At 54.1% G+C, this 25,834-nt stretch overlaps 2 protein-coding genes across 3 annotated transcripts; one reads left to right on the forward strand and one right to left on the reverse strand.

Annotated features, from left to right (window-relative positions):
- The first annotated feature begins 78 nt into the window (after positions 1-78).
- SLC39A5 (solute carrier family 39 member 5) lies at positions 79-5,064 on the forward strand. Of its 2 annotated transcripts, none has more exons than XM_049883548.1 (10): positions 79-317; positions 630-983; positions 1,472-1,655; positions 2,389-2,551; positions 2,705-2,874; positions 3,099-3,239; positions 3,616-3,712; positions 3,794-4,219; positions 4,357-4,547; positions 4,811-5,064. In XM_049883548.1, the coding sequence occupies exons 2-10, from the start codon at positions 697-699 to the stop codon at positions 4,952-4,954; spliced, it is 1,803 nt and encodes a 600-aa protein (XP_049739505.1). In that variant the 5' UTR covers positions 79-317; positions 630-696; the 3' UTR covers positions 4,955-5,064. The 2 variants fall into 2 exon arrangements, with proteins under 2 accessions (XP_049739505.1, XP_049739506.1); XM_049883549.1 differs by lacking the exon at positions 79-317 and having other exon boundaries at positions 655-983; positions 3,794-3,952; positions 4,139-4,219.
- Positions 5,065-5,991: 927 nt separating this feature from the next.
- Positions 5,992-22,587, reverse strand: ANKRD52 (ankyrin repeat domain 52). The gene is made up of 28 exons (XM_049883547.1): positions 22,462-22,587; positions 22,061-22,144; positions 21,542-21,620; positions 21,274-21,344; positions 20,061-20,261; positions 19,454-19,541; positions 19,165-19,307; positions 18,666-18,878; positions 18,335-18,413; positions 17,910-18,024; positions 17,635-17,717; positions 17,411-17,528; positions 17,131-17,199; positions 16,810-16,950; positions 16,650-16,730; positions 15,002-15,113; positions 14,716-14,787; positions 14,268-14,469; positions 13,715-13,802; positions 13,520-13,637; positions 12,762-12,981; positions 12,463-12,550; positions 12,266-12,349; positions 12,009-12,154; positions 11,692-11,774; positions 11,393-11,475; positions 11,156-11,247; positions 5,992-10,674 (listed from the first exon to the last, which is right to left on the reverse strand). The coding sequence occupies exons 1-28, from the start codon at positions 22,486-22,488 to the stop codon at positions 10,424-10,426; spliced, it is 3,231 nt and encodes a 1,076-aa protein (XP_049739504.1). The 5' UTR covers positions 22,489-22,587; the 3' UTR covers positions 5,992-10,423.
- Positions 22,588-25,834: the final 3,247 nt, after the last annotated feature.

A 25,834-nucleotide genomic window follows, 5' to 3' on the forward strand; every position in this document is an offset into this window, starting at 1 on the left:
GCCATGTGGCTCTTCCAGGGGCAGAGGGTGGCCCCTCCCTACCCAGGGGCCCAGCTAAGACTCACCTTTGACCCCCACCCCAGAGACCAGTGAACCATTAACTCCTCTCTGATGTGAGCCTTCCCACTCTGGCCCCACCTCTGGCCCCGCCCCAAGGTGGGGGGGCTAGAAAGCGGGGGCTTGTTGTCAGTCTCAGCCTTCTACCTGACGTGGCCTCCGTTCCACCTGGGCACCTGGTGGCTGAGACCAGGCTCCCCACCTCAACCCTCACCCAGGAAAATCTTCACCTCCACTGCAAGGCCTGACGGGTACCCGAGGTGAAGGCTCTCATGCTGCCAGTGGGGTGAGGCCTTGGAGATTGAGGGGGCAGAAAGATGGGTCAAAGTGGTAGAGGGGTGGGATGTGAAGAACAGGGGAGGGCCAGCTAGCTCTGGATCTGGTGTGGGAAAGAGAGCTCTGGGTCAGGGCAAAGAAGAGGCTGCTCCAGGAGATGGCAGTGGAGGGAGGGAGGGGGCTAGACTGGGAGCTCCTGCTGGATTCAAATTGGGAGAGCAAGTACATGGAGTAAGGGTCCTCCTCTGGAGAAGAGAGCAGTAGCTCTGACCACCCCCTCCGCCTTACTCTTCCAGGGCAGTCCTCAGGATGTTCTGGGAGGAATAGCAGCCCGAACCAGAGCCTCTGATCCCTGTTTCCCCAATGATGGGGTCCCCAACGAGTCACCTGCTGGCTGGCCTGTGTGTGTTGGTGATCTTTGGATGGGTAGGGGGCTCATCCGCCAACCTGGGCCCTGCTGAGCAGGAGCAGAACCACTACCTGGCCCAGCTGTTTGGCCTGTACGGGGAGAACGGGACGCTGACTGCAGGGGGGCTTGCGCGGCTTCTCCACAGCCTGGGGCTCGGCCGGGTTCAGGGGCTTCGCTTGGGACACCATGGGCCTCCACCTAGTCGGGCTGCACCCCCAGCTGGAGACAATTTCACACACAGGTACTAACCCCTTCTCATACCCCAAATGCCACATCCTCCAGCTCCTCTCAGTGCTTAACATCAGTCTCTACTTGCCTAGTTCTGGCTTCTGAAAATTAGACTCCTAAAATTACAGATTCTTCAGGACCCAACTCCTCACATTCTTCCAAGCCCCTCTTGCCTCTATTGCCTTCTAATTCTCTCCTCCAGGTCCCTAGGCCCTTAGATTCCCAGCCCTTGGTCCCAATGCTGAATGTCTCCAGGCTGACTTGGCTCCTAATTTGTAGCATTTTTGGCTGTCTTCCCTCTTACTTCTAGCCTTTACTCCTAGGCTCACCTATAAATTGACAATTCCCTTATATTCTCTGGACTGATGCTCCGTGGTTTCTGGGTCCCAGGAATCCGAGCCAGTGGCTGGTCCTCCCTTTTCCCCCACCTTTGTGGGAGCCTCTCAAAGGGGGCCAAGAGAACATGAGCGAGAATCTGACTTGCTATCCCATCCATTCCAGGCTGCAGGACCCTGCGCTGAGTGTGGATGTCTGGGCAGGGCTGCCTCTGGGTCCCTCGGGATGGGGTGACCTGGAGGAGCCAAATGCCCCCCACACTCCCCGTGGGCCAGCCCCCTCGGGCTTGGACCTCTTTCACAGGCTTCTGTTGCTGGACCATTCACTGGCTGACCATCTTAATGAGGATGTGAGTTTGATGATCTCTAGAGATTGGGAAAGAGCCAATGGGATTTAGATGGCCTGAAATGTTTAGTCAGTAATTTAATAGTTACGGGAAAAAAAAAAAACCCAATCTAATCTTAGGGTATGTTGTTCCAGTAGAGCAAGTGAGCCCACACCCAGAGCTCCAAGACCCAGTTTAGGAGCCATACTTGGCAAAATAGAGAAATCAGAGAAGCAGCCCAGGATCTGGGGATGGATACCTGGAGAGGAGATCTGCAGGGAGCAGATGGCTGTCTTCATCTAGAAAGACAGTGACCCTGTTCCACATACACCACAGGGCAGCCAAAGCTGCCTGACCACACACAGCAGGCCCAGTGACCTTCCCATCACATGGAGCATCCAGCCAAGACTGGGCAACCATGTGACATGGGAGGTGGGGCGGCATTTCAGGTTCTTTTGTCTCCTAAGATTCTGGATTGGAGGGCAGCTCCGTCACCAAACCCAAAACCACCAAGGCTTTGGAGGGAGGGAGATGATGGCAATGTTCATCAGCACCCAATTTGCATGTGGATTGGATACTCACTAATATGTAACACACATTGATTGTACATACCTGTCTCTGAGGCACCTGGCTGTGTGAGCAAAGGGGACCCTGGGAGAGAACTGGGGGGTCCCTGCTATGAAAGGACAGACCTGAAAGATCTGAGTCATAGTTCTGGGTGATTCCCCAATATATAACCCCACCTCAACTCCCCTAGTGTCTGAATGGGTCCCAGCTGCTGGTCAATTTTGGCCTGAGCCCTGCTGCTCCTCTGACCCCACGTCAGTTTGCTCTGCTGTGCCCAGCCCTGCTTTATCAGATTGACAGCCGCGTCTGCATCCAGTCCCCCAGCCCAGCGCCCCCACGGGATCTACTATCTGGTCAGTGGGTGAGAGTAGGCGGGGGAGTGGGCACCATGCCAGGGAAAGAGGTTCCCTGGGGTCCTGCCTCTCCTTGCAGCGTCCCTCTGTACTGTCTCCTCTCTGGGCCCCTCTCGTCCAGCTCTGGCTGACTCCAGCCCCTGGTCCTCCCAGCCCTGGTTCATAGTGCCCTGGCAGTCCTGTTGCTCAGCCTCCCTGCTCCCCTCTCCCTGCTGCTGCTGAGGCTCCTGGGACCTCGTCTCTTGCGGCCCCTGCTGGGCTTCCTGGGGGCCCTGGCCGTGGGCACTCTTTGCGGGGATGCGCTGCTACACTTGTTGCCACACGTACGTGAGGTCCAAAGCCTTCTTTGTCACCCTGCCCCCAGTGGCGGCCCACCTCCATGTATCCAAGGTGCTCCCAGCCACAGGACATCCCCTCCTCCTTCCTGCCAGCTCCTGTATCCCAGTCCCTCCTAAAGGGTGGTAAAGGTGTGCTACCTCCTCCAGGGGAAGGGGGTGCTGCTGGATGTAAGGGCTTCCGGGGTCTTCCCTGACCGCCTCTCTATCAGGCACAAGGAGGGCAACATACAGGGCCTAGTGGGCGACTGGAGGAGGACCTGGGTCCGGGGCTGTCAGTGCTCGGAGGCCTCTTCCTGCTCTTCGTGCTGGAGAACATCCTAGGGCTTTTGCGGCACCAAGGACTGAGGCCAGTAAGTGACACACACCTTTTCCTCCTCCTTCTACTGAGACCAGAATTCCAGGCCAGAGCTAGCCAAACACACCAGGAGGTGAGGCAGTGTGCTCCTGGGTCTCTGGTGTTCGCCTGATTGCGCAAAGCTAACAGGGAGTGGGTAGAGGCTCCTCGGCGTAGACCTAGGACTTTGGGCCAAATGGGCTCCTTCCCTGAGTCTAAGTCAACAAGAAATAGAGGGAGGTGCTGGCCTAGGAAGAAGGTAGAGAGGCCAAAGAACATCTCCAGGTGTAGAGGTGGAACCAGGTGTTCATTTTCCCAGTTGGTGGCCTGGCCACCCCTTAGTCCCCAGCACTGCTGCCTCCTCCACCAGGAGGGATGACCTCCTATTTCAGAGTTGCTGCAGGTGGAAAAGACAGGATCTCCAAAGACCAAATGTGGACCCAGAGGATGGCCATGGGACAGCCCTTCAGCCCTTGCAGGCACCTCCAGGTGACTAGAGAAAACAGTTAATAGGTTCCCAGCTCAAGTCCTCACTTGCAACTGACACTGTTCTTATCCATCTCCCTGCAGAGCCAGGGGCTCAGGGCCGGAGGGAGCAGGATAGCCAGCCAGCCCCTCCTGGGCACCCAGGCCACAGTCACGGGCACCAAGGTGGTGGTGGTACCAACATCACGTGGATGGTCCTCCTGGGAGACGGTCTGCACAACCTCACTGATGGGCTGGCCATAGGTGCGGGGGACAGAATGGAAGCCAGCTGGCCAGAGGGGAGGCCAGGGCTCCTGGTTATCAGCTGGGGCTGGGTGAGGGTCCTGGGAAGGTGGGGAGACCATGTGCAGACTACAAAGGGGATACAGGACCCTGCCCCTTCACACAGCATCCTCCTGGACCGACCACCTCCAATCCCGCCCACCCCAGGTGCTGCCTTCTCAGATGGCTTCTCCAGTGGCCTCAGCACCACCCTAGCAGTCTTCTGCCATGAGCTGCCGCACGAACTGGGTAGGACTGGCAGGAGCAGGGTGGGGTGGACTCCAGAAAGGAGGGACCTCCAAGTGGCAGAACTTGAAGGCTGCGGATGACATGGGAGAGGGCAGCCCCGGCTTATTCTCTCCTACTCTATCTTGTTTCCCCAACAGGTGACTTTGCAATGCTGCTCCAGGCAGGGCTGCCCTTTCAGCGGCTGCTACTGCTGAGCCTGGTGTCTGGAGCCCTGGGACTGGGTGGTGCAGCCTTGGGAGTGGGGCTCAGTGTGGGCCCTGTCCCCCTCACCCCCTGGGTATTTGGGGTCACTGCCGGGGTCTTCCTCTATGTGGCCCTAGTGGACATGGTAAGAGATGTGGGGTAGAGCAGAAAAACCAAGGGAAGTGGGGAAGTGGGTGAGGAGGAGAGGGGGGTATCAGTCCCTCCACCTCCATCTACCTGAGACCGGACTGAGAGCTGGGGCAAGGGTTTTAGACAACAGGCCTACAGGAGTCTGAGAAACCAGGGACTGGAAGAGTCTGGGTGGGGGCTGCTGATACTTTGACACACTCCCTCCCGTTAAGGGGTGAGAGGCCAGGCCAGGATTCCGACTTTCTTCTTTCCTTTCAGCTACCGGCCCTGCTACGTCCTCCTGAGCCCCTCCCTATGCTCGATGTGCTACTACAGGGGCTGGGGCTGCTGCTGGGGGGCAGCCTCATGCTCACCATTGCCCTGCTGGAGGAGCAGCTGTTGCCCCTGGCCTCTGAGGGCTGACAGGGGCCAGTGGAAAGGGGTGCAGGCTGCCCTTCCTTCCCCCTGACCACAGGAATGGAGGCGGGACACAGGGCCAGTAGGAGCAATAGGATTTTAATAAACAGAACCCATCCCAAAGCCATGACTACGACAGTTGTACTTGCACCGAAACAGCATAGAAAACCAGGGTGGGGTGGGGGGAGGGCTCAGAGCAGGCTAGGGGAGGACATGTGTAGGGCCCAGAGGGTGGAAGGGATGGGGCATCAATCTGCAGGGAGAGCATTGTGCTTTGGCCCAGGGAGGTGGGGAGGGAGGGGCGGGGCAAATGCACAGGTCCCCACTTTTTCCTGCTGTCCTCAGCACCCAGGGGATACAGGCATCTGGGCAGATCTGCCCTTTATTGCTGCCCACCAGCATTAAACACCCCGACCCCAACACTAGCACCACAGGTAGATCTGGGGCAGGGAGAAGGACAGGAATGGGAAAATTGCTTAGAGAAAGATTCAACTAGAATCCAGTGAATTGTGCTCAGTTCTCTTTACTTCCTATAACCGAGTACATGGGTCACAGGGTGGAGGGTGCAACAGGACATGGAACATGCCCTCTGTGCCCCCCAACACACACCTGCACACAGGATGGTGGTGTCTGCAGCATCACAGGTCATGCAGGGTATGGGGAAGGGGAAGTTCACACATACATAGACGCCCATAGCGGGTACCAGACAGAGACCACCCCTGAATATACACAGCTGTACATGGGGAACCCCCAGGTCCCCACCCCAACCCTCTCCCCGTCTTGCCATCCCCCAGGCAGGGAGAACTGTATTGCTTTGAGAGAGCCACCCTGGGGGCTGCTCTGCCAGGCACCCTCCCCTCCCACCCACCCCCATTTTGGCACATCTGCAAGACACACACGGCAGCAAGAGTAGACACCCTCCCTCCCAGGCTTCCGTGGCTTGGGGTTGGAGAAGGGAGGAGGGGACTTCATCCTCCATCTTTCCCCTAGCCCTTCCCAAACCCCTGCCAAACCCATTCCAGCCAGAACCCACCCCCGCCCCCCCAACACACACATACAAAGCTGAGCTATCCAGGAATACAGGGGAACAAGGAGATTGTCTGGGAGGGGAGCAGAGGCAGTAGGGGGAAAGGGCTGGAAGCAGAGACCCCACCCTGGTATGGGGGTAAGACTGGCACAACAACTACTTTAGTGCAATTGGAGAGGGTGCCCGGAGTGAGGGATGGAGATGGGAGGGGAAGGCTCTCCCCAATCTCCCTGGGGGCAAAGTCAGGCTTCTGGACTCCCCAGGGAAAGGGCCCAGCAGGAGTAAGCGAGGGCCAAGGGTGGATCCTCTCGTTACCCGCCACCCTCTGCCCTCCCAAATGCAGTGACAGTGTCCCCCTCACACCTAAGTGGGCAACAGCAGCCTCGGAATCAGTACCTTCAAGTAATTCAAAGAGCAGACCCTCCCCACCCCAGCTTCCTCCCATCTCTGGAATTTGGTCGCTTCTCTAGGGGTTGGGTCAGGAGGAAGGAGTCCCCAAGTCAAACCCTTCCCTCTCTACCTCCCTGTCCCAGACCACTGGGCTTGGTCCTCAAAGATTCCTTACCTCCACCCTTGCCTAACCTGGGTCAAGGCAGTGGAGGGCTGGAGCCACCACAATTAGAGGGGAAGGGGCCGTTTTGCTCCTTTTCCCTCCTTCTGAAAACGTAGGGTTCAAACTAGATAGAATGGGGGCCCCATACTGGTTTGCCCCAGGAGCAGGGTTTCTGGGTTAGGGTCTGTAAGGCTATTTTCCTTTGCGGTGGGAGGAAGGGATAGGGGATGAACACTGGGTGTCAGGGGAGGAGGAGAAATGGCTGACTGGGGAGGAGGAGAAATGGCTGAGTGGGGAGGAGGAAGGGGCCCCTCCTGCTGGAGCATGAAGTCCTTGGGGTCATTTGAACAAAGAAACACTCACATGCATAATATACTGAGTGTGCCTATCCCCAGCTCCTCCAGCCTGACCCCAGCCCCACCTCTCAGGGCCCCTTCTAAGACCCCAGAGGAGGTTTTGGGGATACAGCTGTAGAACCCTTCACTCTGGCCCTACCCACCCCACCCTCAGCCTCTTCTCCCCTTCTAGGCCCAGGGAGTAAGAAGGTGCTCGGGTGGGCAGACAGCGGTGGAAACAGTATTGAGTTTTCCTTTGGTTACATATTGAAGGCAAAGGTGAGCTGGACTTACAGTCAAAACGGATAGGGGTGAGGAAGGAAGAGGGCCATGGCTGGGGATAGAGAGGGAGGTAGCCCTCCTCAGCCCCTCCACCCCAAGGAACACATGTCTAAGTGGGGTGGCAGTCCCTCCCATCTCATCTCTCCCACCCCCCAGAGCACCAAACAAAAGGAGAAGCCCCCTCCCCCAGGGGCTGCTCCCCACCCCAACCTGGGCTGTACATTCAGTGGTTTTCAGCAGTCCTATGGCTCAGGGGGCCACGGGTGGGGGAGGTGGCCCATCAGTCTCGGCTGGACAGTGGCAGTGACCTGGGTCTGTTGGTCCATCCTGGGACCCACAGTTTGTGCCATTTGTTTGTCTGAAGGATAGTACACAATCCTACCAAAGCCACCGCCCAATCAGAAACATCCCCCCAAATATCAGAAACTAAAAACTGGCTCTTTCATCTCGTCCTCTGATTCATATGTCTGTTTCCCTGTCTCCTATGTAGCCCTCACTCTGTCTCCTTTGCTGGGACCAGGGGTTGCTCCCAGGGTCCTCACTTAAAATAGGCCTTTTCACAAAAGTGCTTATTACTTGAAGCAAGTGCTTTAGAGCTGCGGTGGGGAGAGAGGGAGGGGGAGGAGGTGAAGGGCAGGAGATGTTTCCTCCCCACCCTACCCCCTTAAGATTGGGGGTATTCTGCCTGTTTTACTTCTCCACACCCGTTTAAGTCAAAGAGGTTTTAAAAAAAAATCTTAACATTAAAATAAATATGCAGTGGCCATGAGAACGATCAAAATGCTTCAAAAAAACCCTAGAGGCTGGGGCACCTGGGATGGGGTATAGGATTTCCTTTGGCATAAGGAGAGGAGGCTGCTTGTCCTCCAGACCTCCTCATAGTCACATGAGGAGGGACAGAGGACTCCCCACAACCTTCCCCAGCACGGCTGACGGTGTGCTGAAGGGGCCACAGGGATGGGCAGCCACCAGCAATCTCATCTAGCAAAACAATGGGGCTCCTGACAAATACTCAAGAGTCTTCCTGTCATCATCAAATGTTGATAAAGGAGAACACGACTGATACCCCCAGAGTCTCCTCTGGAGAAGCCATCTCCCTGCCCCCCTGCCCCCTACCACCTAATTCCCAGCACCAAAATAAGAGGGGAGGGGGGCGGAATGGGAAGATTTCAGGAGAGAGAGTTGACGTTAGGGGGCAAGCTTTGCAGAACCAGCAGGGGTGGGGTGGGGGGGCTGCAGCCCTTAAGAGAGGTCACATTGATTGTCGTAGAGGGGAGGACAGGATGTGAAGGGAGGTGGGGAAGAGGGGCGTCGCAAGGCCCTTTGGCTTTGAAAACAAAAACTAAAAGCTGCACAACCCTTCTCAGCAATAACGGTCATTTGGAAGCTTTGAAATGGTGCAGGAACTGAGGGTTGAGGGAAGCAAGACAGAGACATAAGGGGTAAAAAGGGACCGTGGGTGGCACGGGGTAGAGTAAGGACTTGGCCAAACACGCCAGGCTTCAGGGAACTGGAATGAGGTATGGTCAAGGGTATCGATCTGCTGGGGAAGGAGGGATCCCTGGGATGCCCCTCTCTCCTCAGCCCACCCTTGGCAAGCATTGCAAGACTTTCAGGGAACAAATTGAAAAGTGGCTAATAGTGTATAAAGCAAGCTGGGGTGAGGGGAGGAGGCCAGGGAATCCCCCATGGGGAGAGCCCCTGTACTGTGTAAACGAAGCCTGTCCAGTTCTCAAGGGACAATACTGACAACAGCCAAACTGGGCAAGGATGCGCTGTGGGGGTGGAGGGGGCTGACCTCTATTCAAGTTCTGTGTCTTGGCCCCTGGCTGAGGTATTGAGTGTGAGGAAGGGAACACTGGGCTGAGGGAATGGGTCCAGCTGTCCAGGAGGCTTAGCTAGGAGATGGATGGACAGGGCATTTGAAAGGACCAGGGCCAAATTCAATGCTACATTTAGAGAGAAAACTGCCCCCTCCTCACTCCAGCCCAGTTTGGCTTTTGGGTGCAACTTCTAGGAATCTTATCAGCACAGCCCCAGCTCAATCCCATCTCTCCTTAGTGCTGGGAGGCAGGGCCAGGCTGCAGTAACCATTCATCACTCCCTAGGCCAGAGCTTCACCCTCACACTGGAGGGGAGCCTGGGTCCCGAAACCAAGGTCCCCAGTCTGCCCTGCCCCTCCCACCATCTTTGGCTTCAGATCAGGAGTGACTGGGGGGAGTGGGTACTCTGGACGTAACAAAAGGGTGAGGCAGACAGGGGGCACGGAGGAACTATGGGATTGGAGGGCACAGGAGGAAGAACACAGTCCCTCCCTCCACATACATGCAATTACATGCCTAAAACACAAAGGACATACTAGGGCTGTGGTTTTGAAATGGGCAGGAAATTAATTTGATTTTTCCCCTAAAGGATAAAATGCTCACTTAAAAATTCATGACAAGCCTCAAACTTAAGGGAGGGAATGGCCACAGGCTCTGCCCTCCCAAAAGAAGTTAAAAGAAAGAAGCAAGGTTAAAGTGCGTGGTCAGGGGGCCAGGCCAGGAGTGGGGGAGGGAAGAAGGGAGGGGCAGGCTGTGGGGGCAGAACCAGCCCTTGATTTGCATATGAGGAGCCAGGGGAGAGTGCAGGATTGGGGCCCAGGTACAGTAGTTGCTGCTTCAAGTGTTTTGCGTTTGAACTTAAGGGGTGATGGGTAGGGAAGTGAGGAAAAAGCTCCAGGCCCCAGTGCTAAATACCCTCCCCCCTCGTCCTCTAGCTGCCCCAGAAGGGGGAGGGGGCACCCCCAGAGTGCTCACACAGTACCAGAAATTAAGGCTTCTCACTGCTGCAGGGATGGAGGGGCCAGACGAGCAGGGAGGCAGTGATGGGTATGGAAGAAGAGGGGGGTATCAGCCTGGCAGGAGGGACAGGGGGAAGGGGGACACAGAGGAGAGCCAGAAGGAAGAGTGAGAAAGCTGGCAGCAGAAAGGGGGAACTGAGAGATGGGGTCGAAGAGAGGGAGAGCCAGGCATTTAGCAATCATTTTGGGACACTTGGCAGAAGGGGTTGCCCTGGGGGTACTAAGGGCCTGGGGTGTTCCCTGTCGGTCCCAGACCCCTGCCAGGCCAGGATGGTGTGGCAAAGGGGTGAGCAGCTGCTCCCCAGTGCTTCTTTCCCCCCTCCACCTCCCTACCCAGTCGTGTTCTCCTTTAAAGTGCCCTAAATGTATAGACTTTTTCTAAATAAATAGAATAAGATATCAAGCCACCGGCAGGGGGAGGGAAACTGGAGGGGGGCTACTCCGAGTAGCAGCCATCTAACCCAATGGCGCCGTGCCGCTCCTGGCTGTAGGGGCAGGAGGCCCCATGGGGCAGGGCACCGCAGCCACCCACCGTCTTGGCTGCTGCGATGCCGCAGTTCTTGAGCAGGCTGAAGCTGAAAGGACTGACGGCGTCCTTGGGTGGGAAAGGCTTCATGGTGGAAAGGATCAAGGCCAGGCAATCTGCCACGTCTTTGTTGGGGGCGCAGGCCAGTGCTGGGGTGTGACCTGCAGGGCAAAGTTCAGGGAACTGAGGCATAGAGCCCTACATACTGGGTCCCCATCCATCCTCACCCAGGCCCTGAACTCCCTTCCTGTGGAGGTGAGCGAAGCAGGCAAGCACTCTGTGTGGTCAGAATTCAAGGGCTATGAGGATACAGGGACACTGACAGGCAGATTCTCAAAGTGTTGAGGCAGGGAGGCAGAGCATGGGGGACAGGAGGCTGGGTATGTGGATGGGGACAAGAGCCTGGGTGTGTGGGTGGGGACAGGAGGCTGGGTGTGTGGGTCTTCCTGAGGGCCCTGCTGGCTTTACCCAGTTCTGTCAGACTCCCCTCAGAGACCCAGGCGTAGTGGTGTTGGGTCCCTGCTCTGAAGAGTCCCTTTGGGAAGAAAATCTAAATTTTATAGCACAGTTAAGAAGTCACCTCCTGAAGAATGTCCCTGACCCCAAACCCAGGAAAAGCTGGGGGCTCTAGACCCCACCCACCTTCTTCATCCACAGCTAGCACTGTGGCCCCTCGACTCAGCAGGGCCTGAACCACAGAGGCTAGACCATTCCGGGCAGCAATGTGGAGAGGCCTTGGAAGGAAGGAAAACGAGGGAGACTGACATTAGTGTGCTCCACCGCGAACACTGCGAGCTCCAGAGAGTTCATGGAATTTGAACTACTCTCTCTTCACCCACCTGCCTCCCCAGCCAGGAGCCCCCTTCCCCAGGCACTCACATCTGCAGCGCACTGTTGGTAGCATTGATAAGGCCAAGGTCTTGGGTTTCTGCCAGGATCATGAGGGCACACTTCTCATGGCCCTGAGGGAAAAGGAGCAAAGAATGGAGACTTGTGAAGTAGAAACATGACAGGCAGAGGAGCAGGAGCTGGGAAGGGTGGCAGGGGGACAAGAGCTATCCCACCAATTAGACAGGCTAGCTTCTGTTCTAGTCTTCTCTTCCATTAAGCCAGACCTAGCCCCCATCATGAAGCCCTACTCCTTGTATCAGACAGCCCACCACCACTCCAGGCCGTACCTTGCTACAAGCCAAGTGGAGGGCAGTATTCTTGTTCTCATCCAGCACAGTAAGGTCTGCCTTCCCTCGATACAGCAGAAATTCTACAGGAGAAAGGTGACAGAGAGGGCTGACCCTTCCCTCCAGAGCAGCAACAGTCCTGGCTCTCTACCCTCTATCTGCATAGACTCTGGATCTGGTCCACAGAGGGCCAAACATCCAAAGGCATCCCTCCTGCTTTCTGAGCCTCGGCCCATTCAAGCACCCACACACAGGGCTGGCCCATCTTGCAAAAACCCAAGGGGAGCTCCTCCCTTCCACACACGGCCCCAACACACCCACAGCAGCAGTCTGCCCGTTCTCAGCTGCCGTCATGAGCGCAGTGCGGCCAGTGTGGTCAGTGGCGTTCACCTCAGCTTGATGCTGCAGCAGCATCCGGAGCCCAGAGACATTGTCCGCGAAGGCAGCGGCGTGAAGGGGGGTCCTGTGGGGTGGGGGTCAGGGTAGAGTGAAGTAGTATGGAAGGATCTTCAGCCTGAGCCAAAAGAGGAAGACAGAGGCTCCCCAGGTTTCTCCCTAGGCTTCCATCACTCACCGTCCTTTGGCATCTCGGCTGTTCACAATCTTGGCACCCAGAGCTCCCAACAGCATCTCTGTGGTGCTGTCCTGGTTATTAATTCTGGGGGAAGAGGGAGGAGGGGTCACCAGGAACGGGCAAGGGAAATGGACCACCTGTCATAAACCCAGGCCACTGACCCTTGAGAGGATTATGGGGCATAGGAAGGGCCTTACACTGCACAGTGCAAAGGAGTGAAGGGGTTTCCTTCCAGGTATGAAAATGGGCTGTGTTCAAGTAACAACTCCAGACAATCTTCACGTCCTAGGTACGAGGAAGAAAAAGCGGTGATCAGAGAAAGGACACGTTCCTTCTATCTGTTCTACCTCATCTCTTGACACTCCATTCCACTCTCAGGTTTCGATCAACTCAGTTCTCTCCCACAACCCACTTGTCCTTGGTCTTAGTTCTTGTCTGCCCTCTCCTATACCCAACCCACACATTCCTGCATCTGCTGAGGGCCCCAGACCCTTACCAGTGTAGGAGGCCCAATGCATGGGCGAGTATCCACTATAATCCACCCCAGCATCCAGGGGGTCTGTGGAAAGGGCAGCCTGCAACAGGGTCCGCAGTATTGCAGTGTGGCCGCAGGCCGAGGCCAGGTGAATAGGGGTGCGGCCCTTGAAGTCTCGGCACAGCACAAACGCATCATGGTCCAGCAGGGCAGCCAGGCAGTCCTCACAGCCAGTCACTGCCTACGGGTGATATGAGGGGTCAGCAAGAGGGAGGAACCACTCCCTATCCACTGGCCAGCGCTGAGGGCTGGCCCAGGAGTAAGAGCAGGACTCCAATCTTTGTCTTCAAAACAATGACTTTTAAGTGTCAGGGATCAGCATCTCCTTCCTTGTCTCTCTCTATGCCAACAGACAATCAGGATGGCAAGAGTTAATCTTGGAGCTCTGAGTAGGAGACCAAAGGAGGAGAAAGAAGACTAAGGGATCAAAGAATGGAGGCAGGTGATGGTAGAGAAGATAGGGGTAGTGGCCTCACTATCCAATGGGACAGGGCCAGTAAGTGATCTCAGGGAGGAGTCTTGGTAGTGAGCACATGGTTGAATATGATTACAGAGAAGGTAATTACAGAGCTAAGTAAGGCCCACTAAGACCCTGGGTACAAAATTCTGTCAGCCCACCTGCTAGATAGTCTGATACCCTACTGCTGGTGGGTCCTGTGCTCCCACATTGCAGGCCTATCTAAGAGGGACCCCACCCAGGGCTACAGGAGCTCACTCACCCCGCGGTGGAGGGCGGTGCGGCCCCGGAGGTCAGCAGCATCAGCTGTGGATCCTTTCTCTAGCAGCAGGTGTACACAGTCCACATGGCCATTCATGATGGCCAGCATCAGTGGGGTTCTATAGAGGGGGCAGGAGAAAGGGTGAGGGTCTGGCAGGGATGAGAAAACCTGTGCCCCACCCTGTGCCACACTCACTGTCCATAGGCATCCATGACATCTGTGATGTCAGCTCGTTCCCCACTGTCGATCAGCAAGTGCAGGGAATCAGTGTGACCAGAGGCAGCTAGGAGAAAAGGAAGCCAACATCAGGGAAGGGCCAGGGTTGGGGAGGGAGGCCAGGTCCAATCTAAAGGTCTCTGTTATTTTGTTAATTGTCCTTGAGTTGATTCTGACTCATGGTGACCCCATGTGTGCAGAGTAGAACTGCTCCATAGAGTTTTCAAGGCTATGACTTTTTGGAAGCAGATCACCACTCCTGTCTCCCAAGGTACCTCTGGGTGGGTTCGAACTACCATCCTTTTGGCTAGTAGTCAAGCACTTAACCATTTGTACCACCAAGCTGCCTAAAGGACTCTAGGGTGGAGATTACAGAAAGGCCTGAGGTAGGGAGAGGTCTTTGGGGATAGTAAGCTTCCAAGCAGGACTTAAAATCTCCATCCTTCTCGCCCTACCCCACTTTCAACTCAAGCCCATCCAGTAGGAATTTGGGGACCAGTTTTCAAGGCCTGGTGTGGAAAGGAGTGCTAACCAGCAGCATGCAGGGGTGTCCACTTGCGCTTGCGTTCCTTGATGAGGGCAGAGGCGCCATGGGCTGTAAGCACCTCCACACACTCAGTAGAGCCTCGCTCAGTGGCCAGGAAGAGCGCGGTCCGGCCCTTGTGGTCCCTTACATCCAGATTCACCAGCGTCTCGGCCAGCGTCTTCAGGGCTTCACAGTGACCGTTGTAGGCCTGGATCCATGCAGGCAACCAATGGATATAGCTCAGAACACGCCTTTACCCCCTCCCTGCCACACCCTGCTCTTGGGGTCCTGGGAAGGCTCATCAGGCCTCCTGCCCCTCCTCTCTCCATATCACTGCTTGTTCCATCACCACAAGAAGGCAGAAGTAGGATGGATTCAGAAGTGCCAGGACCTTCGCCTGGCCCTGAGCACAGGCAAGGACAAGGAAGGGAAGAGGAAGACACTTGGAACTCACAGCTAAGTGCAAAGGACTGACTGGAATGGTGCTCTCCACATCTTCGAGGCAGTTAAAGGACATTTCTAAGAGCTGCAATGGACAGGACAGTAAGTGCTGGGGTGCTGGAACTCCCAGGATACTGCCCCCATCCCTCAACCACAGCAATCCTTAAACCCTTTATTTATACACCACATTTAAGTCCTAGTCTCAACCACCCCTTGGTTTCGGAACCCATAAACCCAAAGGCAGGCAGTGTGCCCGGCCCCTTCTGCTCCTCCCAGCCCAGATCAGGTCAGACACATACCAGTTCGAGGTTCTGTCTGTTGCCATAGGCGGCTGCATAGTGCACAGCTGTGTAGCCCTGCCTGTCCCGCAGGGAGGGGTCTGCACCGTTATCCAGTAAGAACTCCAGACAGCTGGGGAGCCGAGGGTAGACTGTGAGGCAGGAACAGACCCAGCCCTAGGAGGGGCAAGTTCTGGGAGGGGCAGAGGAGAGGGGCGAGGGAGCCCCTCCAGGCCTACTCAGCCAACACCCATCATCTGCTCTAGGTGGTTTCTCTAAATCCTGCGAATTCTTCAGCCCCAGCTCCTCCTCAAGGTCTGCCCTGAACTGCCTTCCTTTATCCTTCGAACTCTCTCCTAGAGAACCTAGAACACAATTATCTGCTACCAACCTTCTGCTGGTTAACTCCGGTTTCCAGGTATGCTTACCCCTGACTAGAATGCCTTCTCCTCCTAGGTCATCTGAAGAAGTCCTAGTCATCTCAAACACAGTCCCAGTACCTTCTCCACTGTGAGGCCTTCCCCAACCTTCCCATTTAGGTGTTCCTCCTCTGTACTCCCTTGACACCCTTCTCATAGCTTAGTAGTTATCATAGTAGCAGCAGCAGTAATAAAGTATTTAGCACTTAGTATGTGTCAAGCACTGTTCTAAGCACTTCATGTGTATTAAATCATTTAATCCTCATAATGACCCTATCCAAAAGCAAACCCATTGCCTTCAAGTGGATTTCAATCTCATAGCGACCCTATAGAACACAGCAGAACAGTTCAAGGAGCTGTTGGTGGATTTGAACTGTCAACCTTTTGGTTAGCAGCTGAGAGCTTAACCACTATGCCATGAGGGCTCCAATGACCCTATCAGGTAGATGCTATTTTTATCCCTACTTACACGATTGAGGAGGAGCCCTGGTGGCGCAGTGGTTAAGAGCTTGGCTGTTAACCAAAAGGTCAGCACTTCAAATCCATCAGCCACTCCTTGGAAACCCCTTGGGGCAGTTCTACTCTGTCCTACAGGGTCACTATTAGTCAGAATTGACTTGACAGCAATGGGTTTGGTTCGGGGTATATGGCTGAGGAAACCGAGACACAGGGAGGTTAAATAATTTGCCAAAGGTCACACAGATGAGCTTCTTGGATTTTAGATGTCTTTAAAAAAAAAAATTTATTTTAGAATAGTTTTTGATTTACAGAAAAATTATGAAGACAGTACAGAGCGTTCTCGTATACCTCTTGTCTAGCTTCCCCTATTATAAACATCTTACATTAGTATGTGTGAGTGTCCTTTTATCTATTTTCCCTGCCAGATTATAAACTCCCAAAGGGAAGGCATTTGGAATAATTCACCTTTATTTTTAGCACCTAGCACAGTACTTGGTAACAGTAAATTAATGCTTGTGGGATAACAAATGATTTTGTTATGTGTATGTATTTCTGATCTTTTCAAGACTACCCATTCCTTGACGGAGGGAACTGTGTCACATACTTGTCTTGCCCACACTGCTTAGTACAGGGCTAAACCCAGAATGCTTGAGAAACACTGCTGGCCACCTGCGGGAGAGCAGCAGGGGAGTGGCAGTGGAGTCAGAGTGGGTGGGAGGACAGTACGATCAGAGTCAGCGTTTTGGGAAAGTTGAGGCAAGTGCATTCCAGGAGCCTTCCCAGCTACTCACAAGAAGGCCTCCTTCCTACGGGACTCCTTCAGTGGCTCATCCTCTTCAGCGTCGTGACTGGAAGCTGAGTGGGGTTCCGCTCTGGGGGAAAGAAAGTGATGAAGTCGGGGAAGGCTCAGAGAGGTGAGCAGGGTTGAGAACCGCCAAAGTGGGAGTCTACCTCCTGTAAGTGTCAGAGGCGGCAGCATAGTGGAGGGGAGAGCAGCCTTTACAGTCGGCCTCATTGACGCCGGCCCCAGCAGTCACCAGTGTGACCGCGCACTGGTAGCTGCCGTTCGCGGCTGCATAGTGCAGTGGGGTCCTGAGAGAGAAGCGAAGGAGGAGGGTAAGTGAAAGAATCAGGGACAGATCAAAATGCAACCAGATGTGTAGCCAAAAACTGGCTTGTAATATCCTCCTCACTTAGTCTCCCACCCCGCCTTCCCCTCCAGTTGTCTCTCTAATCAGACATTCCTGTGTATATCCCCCCACACTAACACACCTTCCAAATTTGTCTCTCCTCCTCAAGTCAGCTCCACTGCTCAACAGCAAATTAAGACATTCAACATTCCTGAAAGGAAGGAAGATGCGGGATGAGAGTAAGAGCCTCAAGGAGAAGCCACAGACCCAGGGAGGGGCTGAGGAAGGATGGAACAACAGCCCCTTATGCTGTTACTATTTCATTATGAGAGAGGGAATAGATCTGGATAGGAATGAACCAGGGGCCCAGACCCCTGCCCGGCTCTCTTTTCAAGGCTTGGAAGAAAGGCAGGAGAATTCACCCTCCAGAAGCAGCAGCATGAAGACAGGTGCGGCCAAGGTTGTCAGGAGTATTGATGTCAAACCCAGCCGAAAGCACATGCTCATTGCTGAGTGAAGATACAATGCTGTACAGCTGACCTGGAAGGGTAGAACATCACAAATCATAACAGATGGCACAGAGCAGGGAGGGAAGGCCTCTGTTTTCCTACACACCTACCCAGCCCTCCGGCCCATCAGCACATACCTGAGGAAAGAAGCTTGCGACAACAGTCAGAGAATCCAAAGAGAACAGCTAAGTGCAGGGGGAACATGTCGTGGATGCCGCGCCTGGGGAGAAGTTGAAGACTCAGTCCTGGGGTCCAGAAGGTACAGTTATAAATCTCTTTTCTGTGGCCCGCCCCCACCAGCTGAAGAGTCAGAGTAAGAGACGGCAAGCTTCTTTATGCCTCCATGTTTGATGTAAGAGGTCTGTGTAGATCTGAGGTGACCCAGAAGTTGGGGCCAGGGGCCCTGACTCACCGGGCGGTATCCGCGCCATTGGTCATGAGGGTGCTGATGAGCAGCTCGTGTCCGTAGCGAGCAGCCACGTGCAGTGGCGTGTTCCCAAATTTGTCAGCACAATCAATCTCACTGCCTAAGAGGAGGATACATGCTCACAAACTCAGGCAAACCTCAGGCTTAAGGCCATTTACACTAGTTAGCTACCACTTATTGAATGCTTATTATGTGCCAGGTGGTGGGCACTTTGTATGTATTATCTTATTTATAACCCTAAAAAAGGCAGAGCAGGGCCCATTTCCATAGGCACCTTGCTCAGGGATCCAGGTACCCATCTTTATTGGAAGATGGAGTGGGAGGTGGCATAAGGAAGGAAGGGGGTTTCTAGGCATGAGGTCCCTGGGGGGAGGAGGAGGAGGAGAGAAAGCAGTTTCCAGAGTCCATACCATTCTGGATAAGGATCTGGGAGCGGGTGAAACGGCCGTGGATAGCAGCCATGTGCAGAGGACTCTTCCCTTCTTTGCTCTGTGGAAACACGGTATTTTTTAGTACAAAGCACAGAGGATACTCTGTTCCCCCTTCCAAAGGACACATCTCTGTGGACAGAGTGGTCATATGGGCATCTTCTCGGGCCACATGCTGTTGAGTCTCTAGCAAAGTCTGTTCACCTCAGGAGGGACAATTCCCCAAGAGAATTATCCAGAAGGGATGATACAGGCAATACACCCAGAGCTAGGTTCCTCTTCCCACTGATCTTAGCCTTGCCCCTTCAGGCACCTGGTAGTTGACATCGGCCCCGTTATTGACCAACAGCTCCAAGCAGAGTGCTCCATTGGTGGAGACTGCAGCTACATGCAGTGGTGTGAAGCCTTTGTCATTCGGCTGGTTGACATTGGCTCCTGCATTCACCAGCTCAATAGCCACAGCATCCTGGCCCAGGTAGCAGGCGATGTGCAAAGCTGTGTTTCCAAAAGCATTGGGCTCATCGATCTGGATTTCCAGGGGTGAGGGTAAGGGGTAGGGTATCAGTTTAAACAAAGTAGAAGCTGGCACGTATAGCCTAGAGAATACCAGAACTCTAACGACTATCTCAGTCCCCTGAGGTTTCTGACCCAGAAGACCGAGGACACTATTACTTAAGGTAAGAGTGATTCAGATGCTCTCACAAATCCCCCCAACTTCCCAAAACCACACCAACAATCTCAGCACTTTCATTTCTCCGTAACAGACTCTGCCCTCTAACTCCCTGCCCTTAGTCCCCAGCCGCTGCCCTGACCTCAGCTCCCATCCGGAGCAGGTACTTCACCACTTCAATTTGGCCACTGGCAGCAGCTGTATGGAGCAGCCCATAGCCCTTGCGGTCCTTGCAGCCAAGGTCTGCTCCCCGTGCCACCAGCAGTTTCAAGACCTCCAAATGCCCTGGTAAAAGAGAGAATGCTCTCAAGGAGGTAGAGGGTAAACTCTAAGGCCCTGAGTTCCTCTCCCCCAAAGGCCACAAAACCCCATACTCCTGCAGAGAAGTCCTATATGTAAAACTCCTGCTTTCCCCATGAATTCTTTCTCACCTAAAAAAGCCGCCCAGTGCAGAGGCTGCCGCTCCTTTTTGTCGCAGACATTGAGGCTGGCTCCCTTGTTGAGGAGCAGATTCACCGTCTGTAGCAGGATATGGAAGACACCTATTCAGAGCCAGGCACATGCCCTCAACCTACCTAAAAGCAGAGGCCCCATTTCCTGAAAAAGCTGAGGCAGCCCAATGCCTTTGTCCTTGACCAGAACAGTGTGAAGAGCTGGAAGGGACAGAGGAAGCAGGTACTAAGAAGGATATACCACACTGACGTGGAGGTTCAAAGGAAACTCAAGGGAGTCTCCCTAGGCAATGGGGTAGTTCTTAAACTCTTCTGAGTCTTTGAACATGTGTTGGAAGACATGGATTCTCTCCTCAGAAAAAGGTACGTACACAAACATTTTGCATGCAACTTCCAAGGGTGCATCAACCCCCTGATGTCCAAGTCAACTAGTTCAACCATTCATTTGGGGCTTTAGCCCAAGTGTTTATGTAACTATCTGGGCTTCTCCCCCACCAGACCTGATGGCCCAGAATCAGGGAGACATGCGTCGAAAGGGATGGAAAGGGAAGGGACTAGGTTGGGCCTGGATTGGAGCAGTCCTCACCTCAAGATGCCCACTATGCACTGCATGGTGTAGGGCACTGCGCCCGCTCCTGTCAGCCACGTTGAGGCTGCTCAACAGGGGTGCCAGAGCCTCAGCACACTTGGTGGCCCGGTTGGCAGCAGCCACATGCAGTGGTGTCTGCCACAGCTTGTCTCGGGCATTCACATCTGCCGAATGTGCCAGCAGCAGCCCCAGCACCTTCTGTTGAGAAGCAGGGGACAAGAAAGAAGATAGAGAGGCAGTGGGAGGTAAAACAATGGGACATGGAAGGAGGAATAGGTCAGCATTGCACATACACCCCCATTGCGCCCAGCATGGAGTCTCCACTCAATTTTCCAACATACCTAGCCTCTCAATACCTACTTCCCATTTTCTGGATCTTCTTAGAGCATCTTACCTTGCTGGGGATGACATGAATCCCTTATTCTTCCTCAGACCACCTGGTATCACTCCCCAACCCAGACTCTGCATATCTTCACTCGCACATACATCCACCCCCAAGCAAACCCACACATGTAGGGGATTCCAACCCCCTAGTACTTCTAGGAAATATAAACTCTTCTGCTACATTAATGCCCTGAACACCCTCCTTCAGTCCTTCCATGGGTACCAAGACCATTTTCATTACCTCTATAAACAAACAGATATTGGTCTCTCACCAAAACAGAGGTTAAAATGCCTCTCCTAACCATCGCCCACTTCACTCCCATTGGCTTCAGACCCTCCCCTTGGTGCTGGAACCAGGGAAGTGGCTGTCTCATCAACAGAGAGGTCTCCTTTCTTCCTCTCCAGAGTTGATGGGATGAGGTCTGTTTGGCCCCTGTGCTGTCAGTTTTCCTGCTGCTTGAGGGGCAGTGATACAACACATCGCTATCCCCATGGTCCCATTGGAAGGAAAGAAATCTCAGTGCCCAAAGGGGGATCAGACTCTAAGGTGGCCCCCTGGGGAGGGATGAGTCACTCAGGCCTGGCAGCAGGGCCCCCTGCAGTCTGCCAGCCTGGTGTTAAGCTCTCCCTGACATCATATCAGCTGGCAGCACTCAGCCCCCCTTCCCCGCAAGTTCCAGGGGTAGGAGGGAGGGGCCAAGGTCTGATCATCTCCCTACTTGGGGGTAGAACAATTTATAGGGCAGAGGATTGAGGTACTCCAACCTCAACCTTCACCTTTAATCAACTCTCTCTTGGAAGGGTGAAAGGAGGCAAAGGCCCATACCTCGTTTCGGGAGGCAGCGGCACGGTGAAGAGGGGTCAGCCACAGTGTGTCCTTAGCGTTGACATTAGCACCTGTGAGAACATAATTCCCTTTTTTTGATGAGAGGTGGGGAAGAAAGCCAGTAATCAGGCCAGAGAATCTGGATGCCGCTGGAGCCTCCCCTGGACCAACTTCCCAAGAACAACCCTTGGATATAATGAGTGGAAGAAAAGACTCCTCCCTTCTCCTCCTCCCGGAGGTGCCACACCTTCCAGCTCCCCACTTTCACCTGACATCAGTAGCAACTGGAGGATGGGGACATCGCCTACGTAGGCAGCAGCATGCAATGGGGTTCGCCTCTCTTGGTCCTGGGAGGGCAGAAAAGAGGAAGGGCTGAGGAGAGAACTATCCTGGCTGGAGGACCACAGGCCAAGTCTTAATGCTCCAGGCTCTTCGCATGGGCCCTGCAGCCTCCTAAATCCCGATGCTGAGAGTCTAAGACAAGCACTTGAGGGTGGAGTCTGGGCCATGGCCCGGGAAGCTGCTCCTTCTTCCAGGAGGGGAGGGGGCGCTGCAGACCCTGATGGTTGAGAAGACAACACCTTTTCTGGGCATCCCCAGACCCTCTGGTGTGTACTCCGAGCCTGATCAGCTCTCCATCCCCAAATGCAAAGCAGATACCCACCCCAGGGTGGAAAGATCTGCGGCCTCAGAGCCCAGGAGGCACGGAGCCGCCCCACTGACGGGGAGGGGTCCAGAACACCGGACCCCGGACTCCGGGTTCGCCATCCTCCCGCTCCCAACTCACCAGCACATTGATGTTCTCCTTCTGCGAGAGGAGGGAACGCACTTCCTCCACATCTCGGCTAAAGATGGCCTGGACCAGGGGCGGCTGCGGGGAAAACCGGCGGTCAGGGAGCGGGCCGGAGCAGGAGCAGGACCCGAGGGGGGGCATCCAGGCTTGCGAGGGAGGCGTCGCTGGAGGGGCTCCGCTCTGGGGGTCCTGCCTGCCGTGGGTCCCCCTGGCGCCTCCGCCAGTCGTCAGGCCCCCAAGGACACCGGCTCGGATGAGAGGAGCGCGGCGTGGGGCGGGGCGGGAGCCGCAGGAGCCCCGGGCTCTGGCCCAGCCTAGGCCGCACATCCTCGGGCTCGCGTGGCGGCGGCGCCGGGCCCTGGAAGGAGGAAGCGGAAAAAGGCAAAAGAGCTGACCTGGTCCGTGATGCTGAGGATCCCCATGGCCCGGCCCGGGCTCCGTCCGCATCGAGCTCCCGGCGGCGGCGGCGGCGGCTCCACCGGGGACACGGGGCGGCCCAGGCGGCGGCTGCGGCGGCGGCTGCGGGGAGAGCGCGGCCCCGCCTACCGGAGGGCGGGCGAGCGGGAGCCCGCAGCGCTCCCTGGCGGCCATCCGGGGCCCGGCCGCAGGGCGCTAGCGGCGCAGGAGGCCCGGGCCACTGCGGCCCCAGCCCCACCCTGGCGGCCAGAGCTGCTCCGGCGCCCCGTAACTCGCGCACTGGCTCCCCGGTTCCCTCGGCCGTCCCCGCAGTGCTCTCTACTTCAGTCTGGCAGCCCCGGGGTGCCCCACAAGACCCTAGCGACAACTGGGCCCGGGCCCGCGGTGCCTCCCAACCTGAGGACCAAACTGCTGGCCAGATCCCATCCAGGCATAGTTCCCCAACCTGACCTTCTCCTCCCGTCAGCGATTCCACATCCCAAAATCTCCCACAGACTAGGAGAAACTGGAGGTAAGGATCTGGGAATTTTATACGGTCATAGCCCCAGAGGGAGAGATGGCGTGTATTTCCACTGGAGGTGACATAAGCAAGGGTACTTGAACTGCAGAGAGAAAACCCAAGAAGGACCCTCCTGCTGCAGAAAAAACGCCACAGAGGCTAAAGCACCTGGCAGCTGAAGATGGCCTCCAAGGGGCCCTTTTCTACAACCTAATTAGTCCACTGTCAGGTGAAGGGGATAGGATGACTACACTTGAAAAGACTCAATGTTTTCTCCCGAGAAAAGGATGGGAGTGCCTCAGCTCCCCTCTCATTGGAGAGGCCAGAGAGCAGCCACTCAGGGAACTGAACAGAGGTCCCAGGCCAGAAACAGAAGAAGGAAGAAGAAAGGTAGATATTGAAAAACTGGTAAAATTTATAACAGGTGATTCAGGGGTCCTGTTCAGAACTCAGCCACTCAGTATGTGTGTTCTAAAAAGGGAACACATTTAGGAAGAAAGGTAGCCTGTTGGCCCCCTGTCAAGGCATGGATTTAGAGCCCTCTCTTGGTCTCCAACAATCTATGTCCCTCACTGCCTTCAATATCTTGATTTCCTTTGGAAAGATACCTAAGACATTGGTAACAGTGCTTTTCTCTGGAGAGGAACAAAGATAAGAAATGAGAGAGAAATTTACCTATCACACATAGCCTTTTTTGGGGCCCTGGTAGCGCAGTGGTTAAGAGCTCAGGCTGCTTACCAAAGAGTCCACCAACTGCTTACTGGAAACCCTGTGGAGCAGTTCTACTGTGTCCTATAGTGTCGCTGTGAGTCAGAATCCACTCGACAGCAACGGGATATATCTTTTAAGGAGCCCTGGTGCTGCAATGGTTAAGCACTTGGCTGCTGCCTGGAAAGTTGGCAGTTTGGAGTCACCCAGCATTTCCTCAAGAAAAAGACCTGGTGATCTGCTCCCTTAAAGATTGTTGTCGTTGTGTGCCATTGAGTCAATTCTGACTCACAGTGACCCTATAGGACAGAGCAGAACTGCCGTTTAGGATTTCCTAGGCTACAGGAACAGGTTGCCAGGTCTTTTCTCCCCCCAGAAAACTCTATAGAGCAGTTCTACTGTGTCACACATGGTCATTATGAGTGGAAAACGACTTGACGGCACCTACCAACATATACCTTTTAAAATCTTTTGAATTTTTACCATATTAAAAGTATTGCTTATTAGGAACATTATGGGGCAGTGAGTTTATATTAATGAGGGAGGAACAACTCAGAAAAGGAGGGTGAGAGTGGTTGTACAATTTGAAGAATGTAATCAATGTCACTGAATTGTACATGTAGAAACTTGAATTGGTGTATTTTTTGCTGTGTATATTCACAAAATCAAGAACAACAAAAAATTTTAAAAATAAATAAATAAAATGAAAACAAAACTATATATATAGTTCAAATGCATATGGGTGTTGGGACATGCTGACTTGGCTATTGGGTATGATGTACCTTTCAGGAAGGGCTGAGCTACAATATGGCCCGGAGGATGGGGAGGAGGGGAATACATGGTCTCTATTGCCCAAAATAGTTCTTGGTAACCTGAGGAATTGGAGTCAGGGGTTTAGCTGGGGTCACATGCTTGAGTCTGGCACAGCAGTGGAGGTGAACAGGGAGGTTGCCAGCTAGGTTTTCTGAGCAGCTGGAAAGAGGAGGAAGGGTTACAAGAGTTATTTTTAATATTATTCAGAGCACAGAAAGAGTATTTTCTAGCAGGGAAAAGGAGATATGTTGTAGGTAATACTGCTACTTCAGGGCTCAGGGAGATGCACAAGGGGTAGGGGTCAGGGAAGGCAGACAGTAATGGCAAAGCCCTCTTATTGCGGACAGGCCTCTTGGATTAAACTACTGAATTCATTTCACATTTGGATAATTCTAGGCAGATGCTTGACTGTCTTAAGCCACAGTTTTCATTTATTTAACAAATGTTGATTGAAGACTAACCATCACATAGAGCACTGCCTAATGATTTGGAGATGAAAACTTAAAAGTTAATGATTCTGTGGTGGCACAACAGTTAAGTGCTAGGTTGGCAGTTAGAACCCACCCAGCAACTCTGTGAGAGAAAGACCTGGCGATCTGCTCTCATAAAGATACAGCCTAGAAAACTCTATGGGGCAGTTCTACCCTGTCACTTGGGGTTGCTATGAGTCAAAATAACTTGGCGGCACTTAACATCTTTGTGGAGCTTGTACTTTAGTAGAAACAGCTAGAAAATATAGGATGCATGCCAGTTACGTAGCATTATGTGTTCAGAGTAAAGTTGAGGGGTGGCTTTAGTCAAGGGGGTCTTCCTGGAGGAGGTGTGTTTTGAATTAGTACTTGGAAGATGTTATAGATGTAGAATGACAGGAAAGTGGTTGTTTCAAGCACAAGGAGTGACTAGGAAAGGTTTAAATGGCAGTAATTAGCTAATCTAATTAATAGGGGGACAGCAAGCAAATTGGCTCGGCAGGCCTATTGTACCTTGGGGATTCTGCTGCTGTTAACTCCGTTAAGGCAGAGTATTAATGAGGTCACAGTTCAGTCATGTATCCCAGTTAATTTCTGTCTTTTACCCAGCCAGGTCCTTAACTCCTCACTCTAAGCGGCTGTCTCATATGTGTAAGCCCTTAATCAGAAGGGAGTGGGGCTATACAAAAGAATAGGGTTGGAAAGAGTAAATCTGTCCTTCAAGGTCACATGCCCATCTGAAGGTGGCTCTAGATTATCATCTTTGAACTGGGAGGAGATACTGTATCCTGGTGGTGGTAGCGGTGGTGGTGGTGGGAGGGAACAGATCTAACAGGCCCTCCCTGCGGTGCTGAGGGGAAA

This window comes from Elephas maximus, chromosome 4 (assembly GCF_024166365.1).
Source record: "Elephas maximus indicus isolate mEleMax1 chromosome 4, mEleMax1 primary haplotype, whole genome shotgun sequence".
Classification (NCBI taxonomy): Eukaryota; Metazoa; Chordata; class Mammalia; order Proboscidea; family Elephantidae; genus Elephas; species Elephas maximus.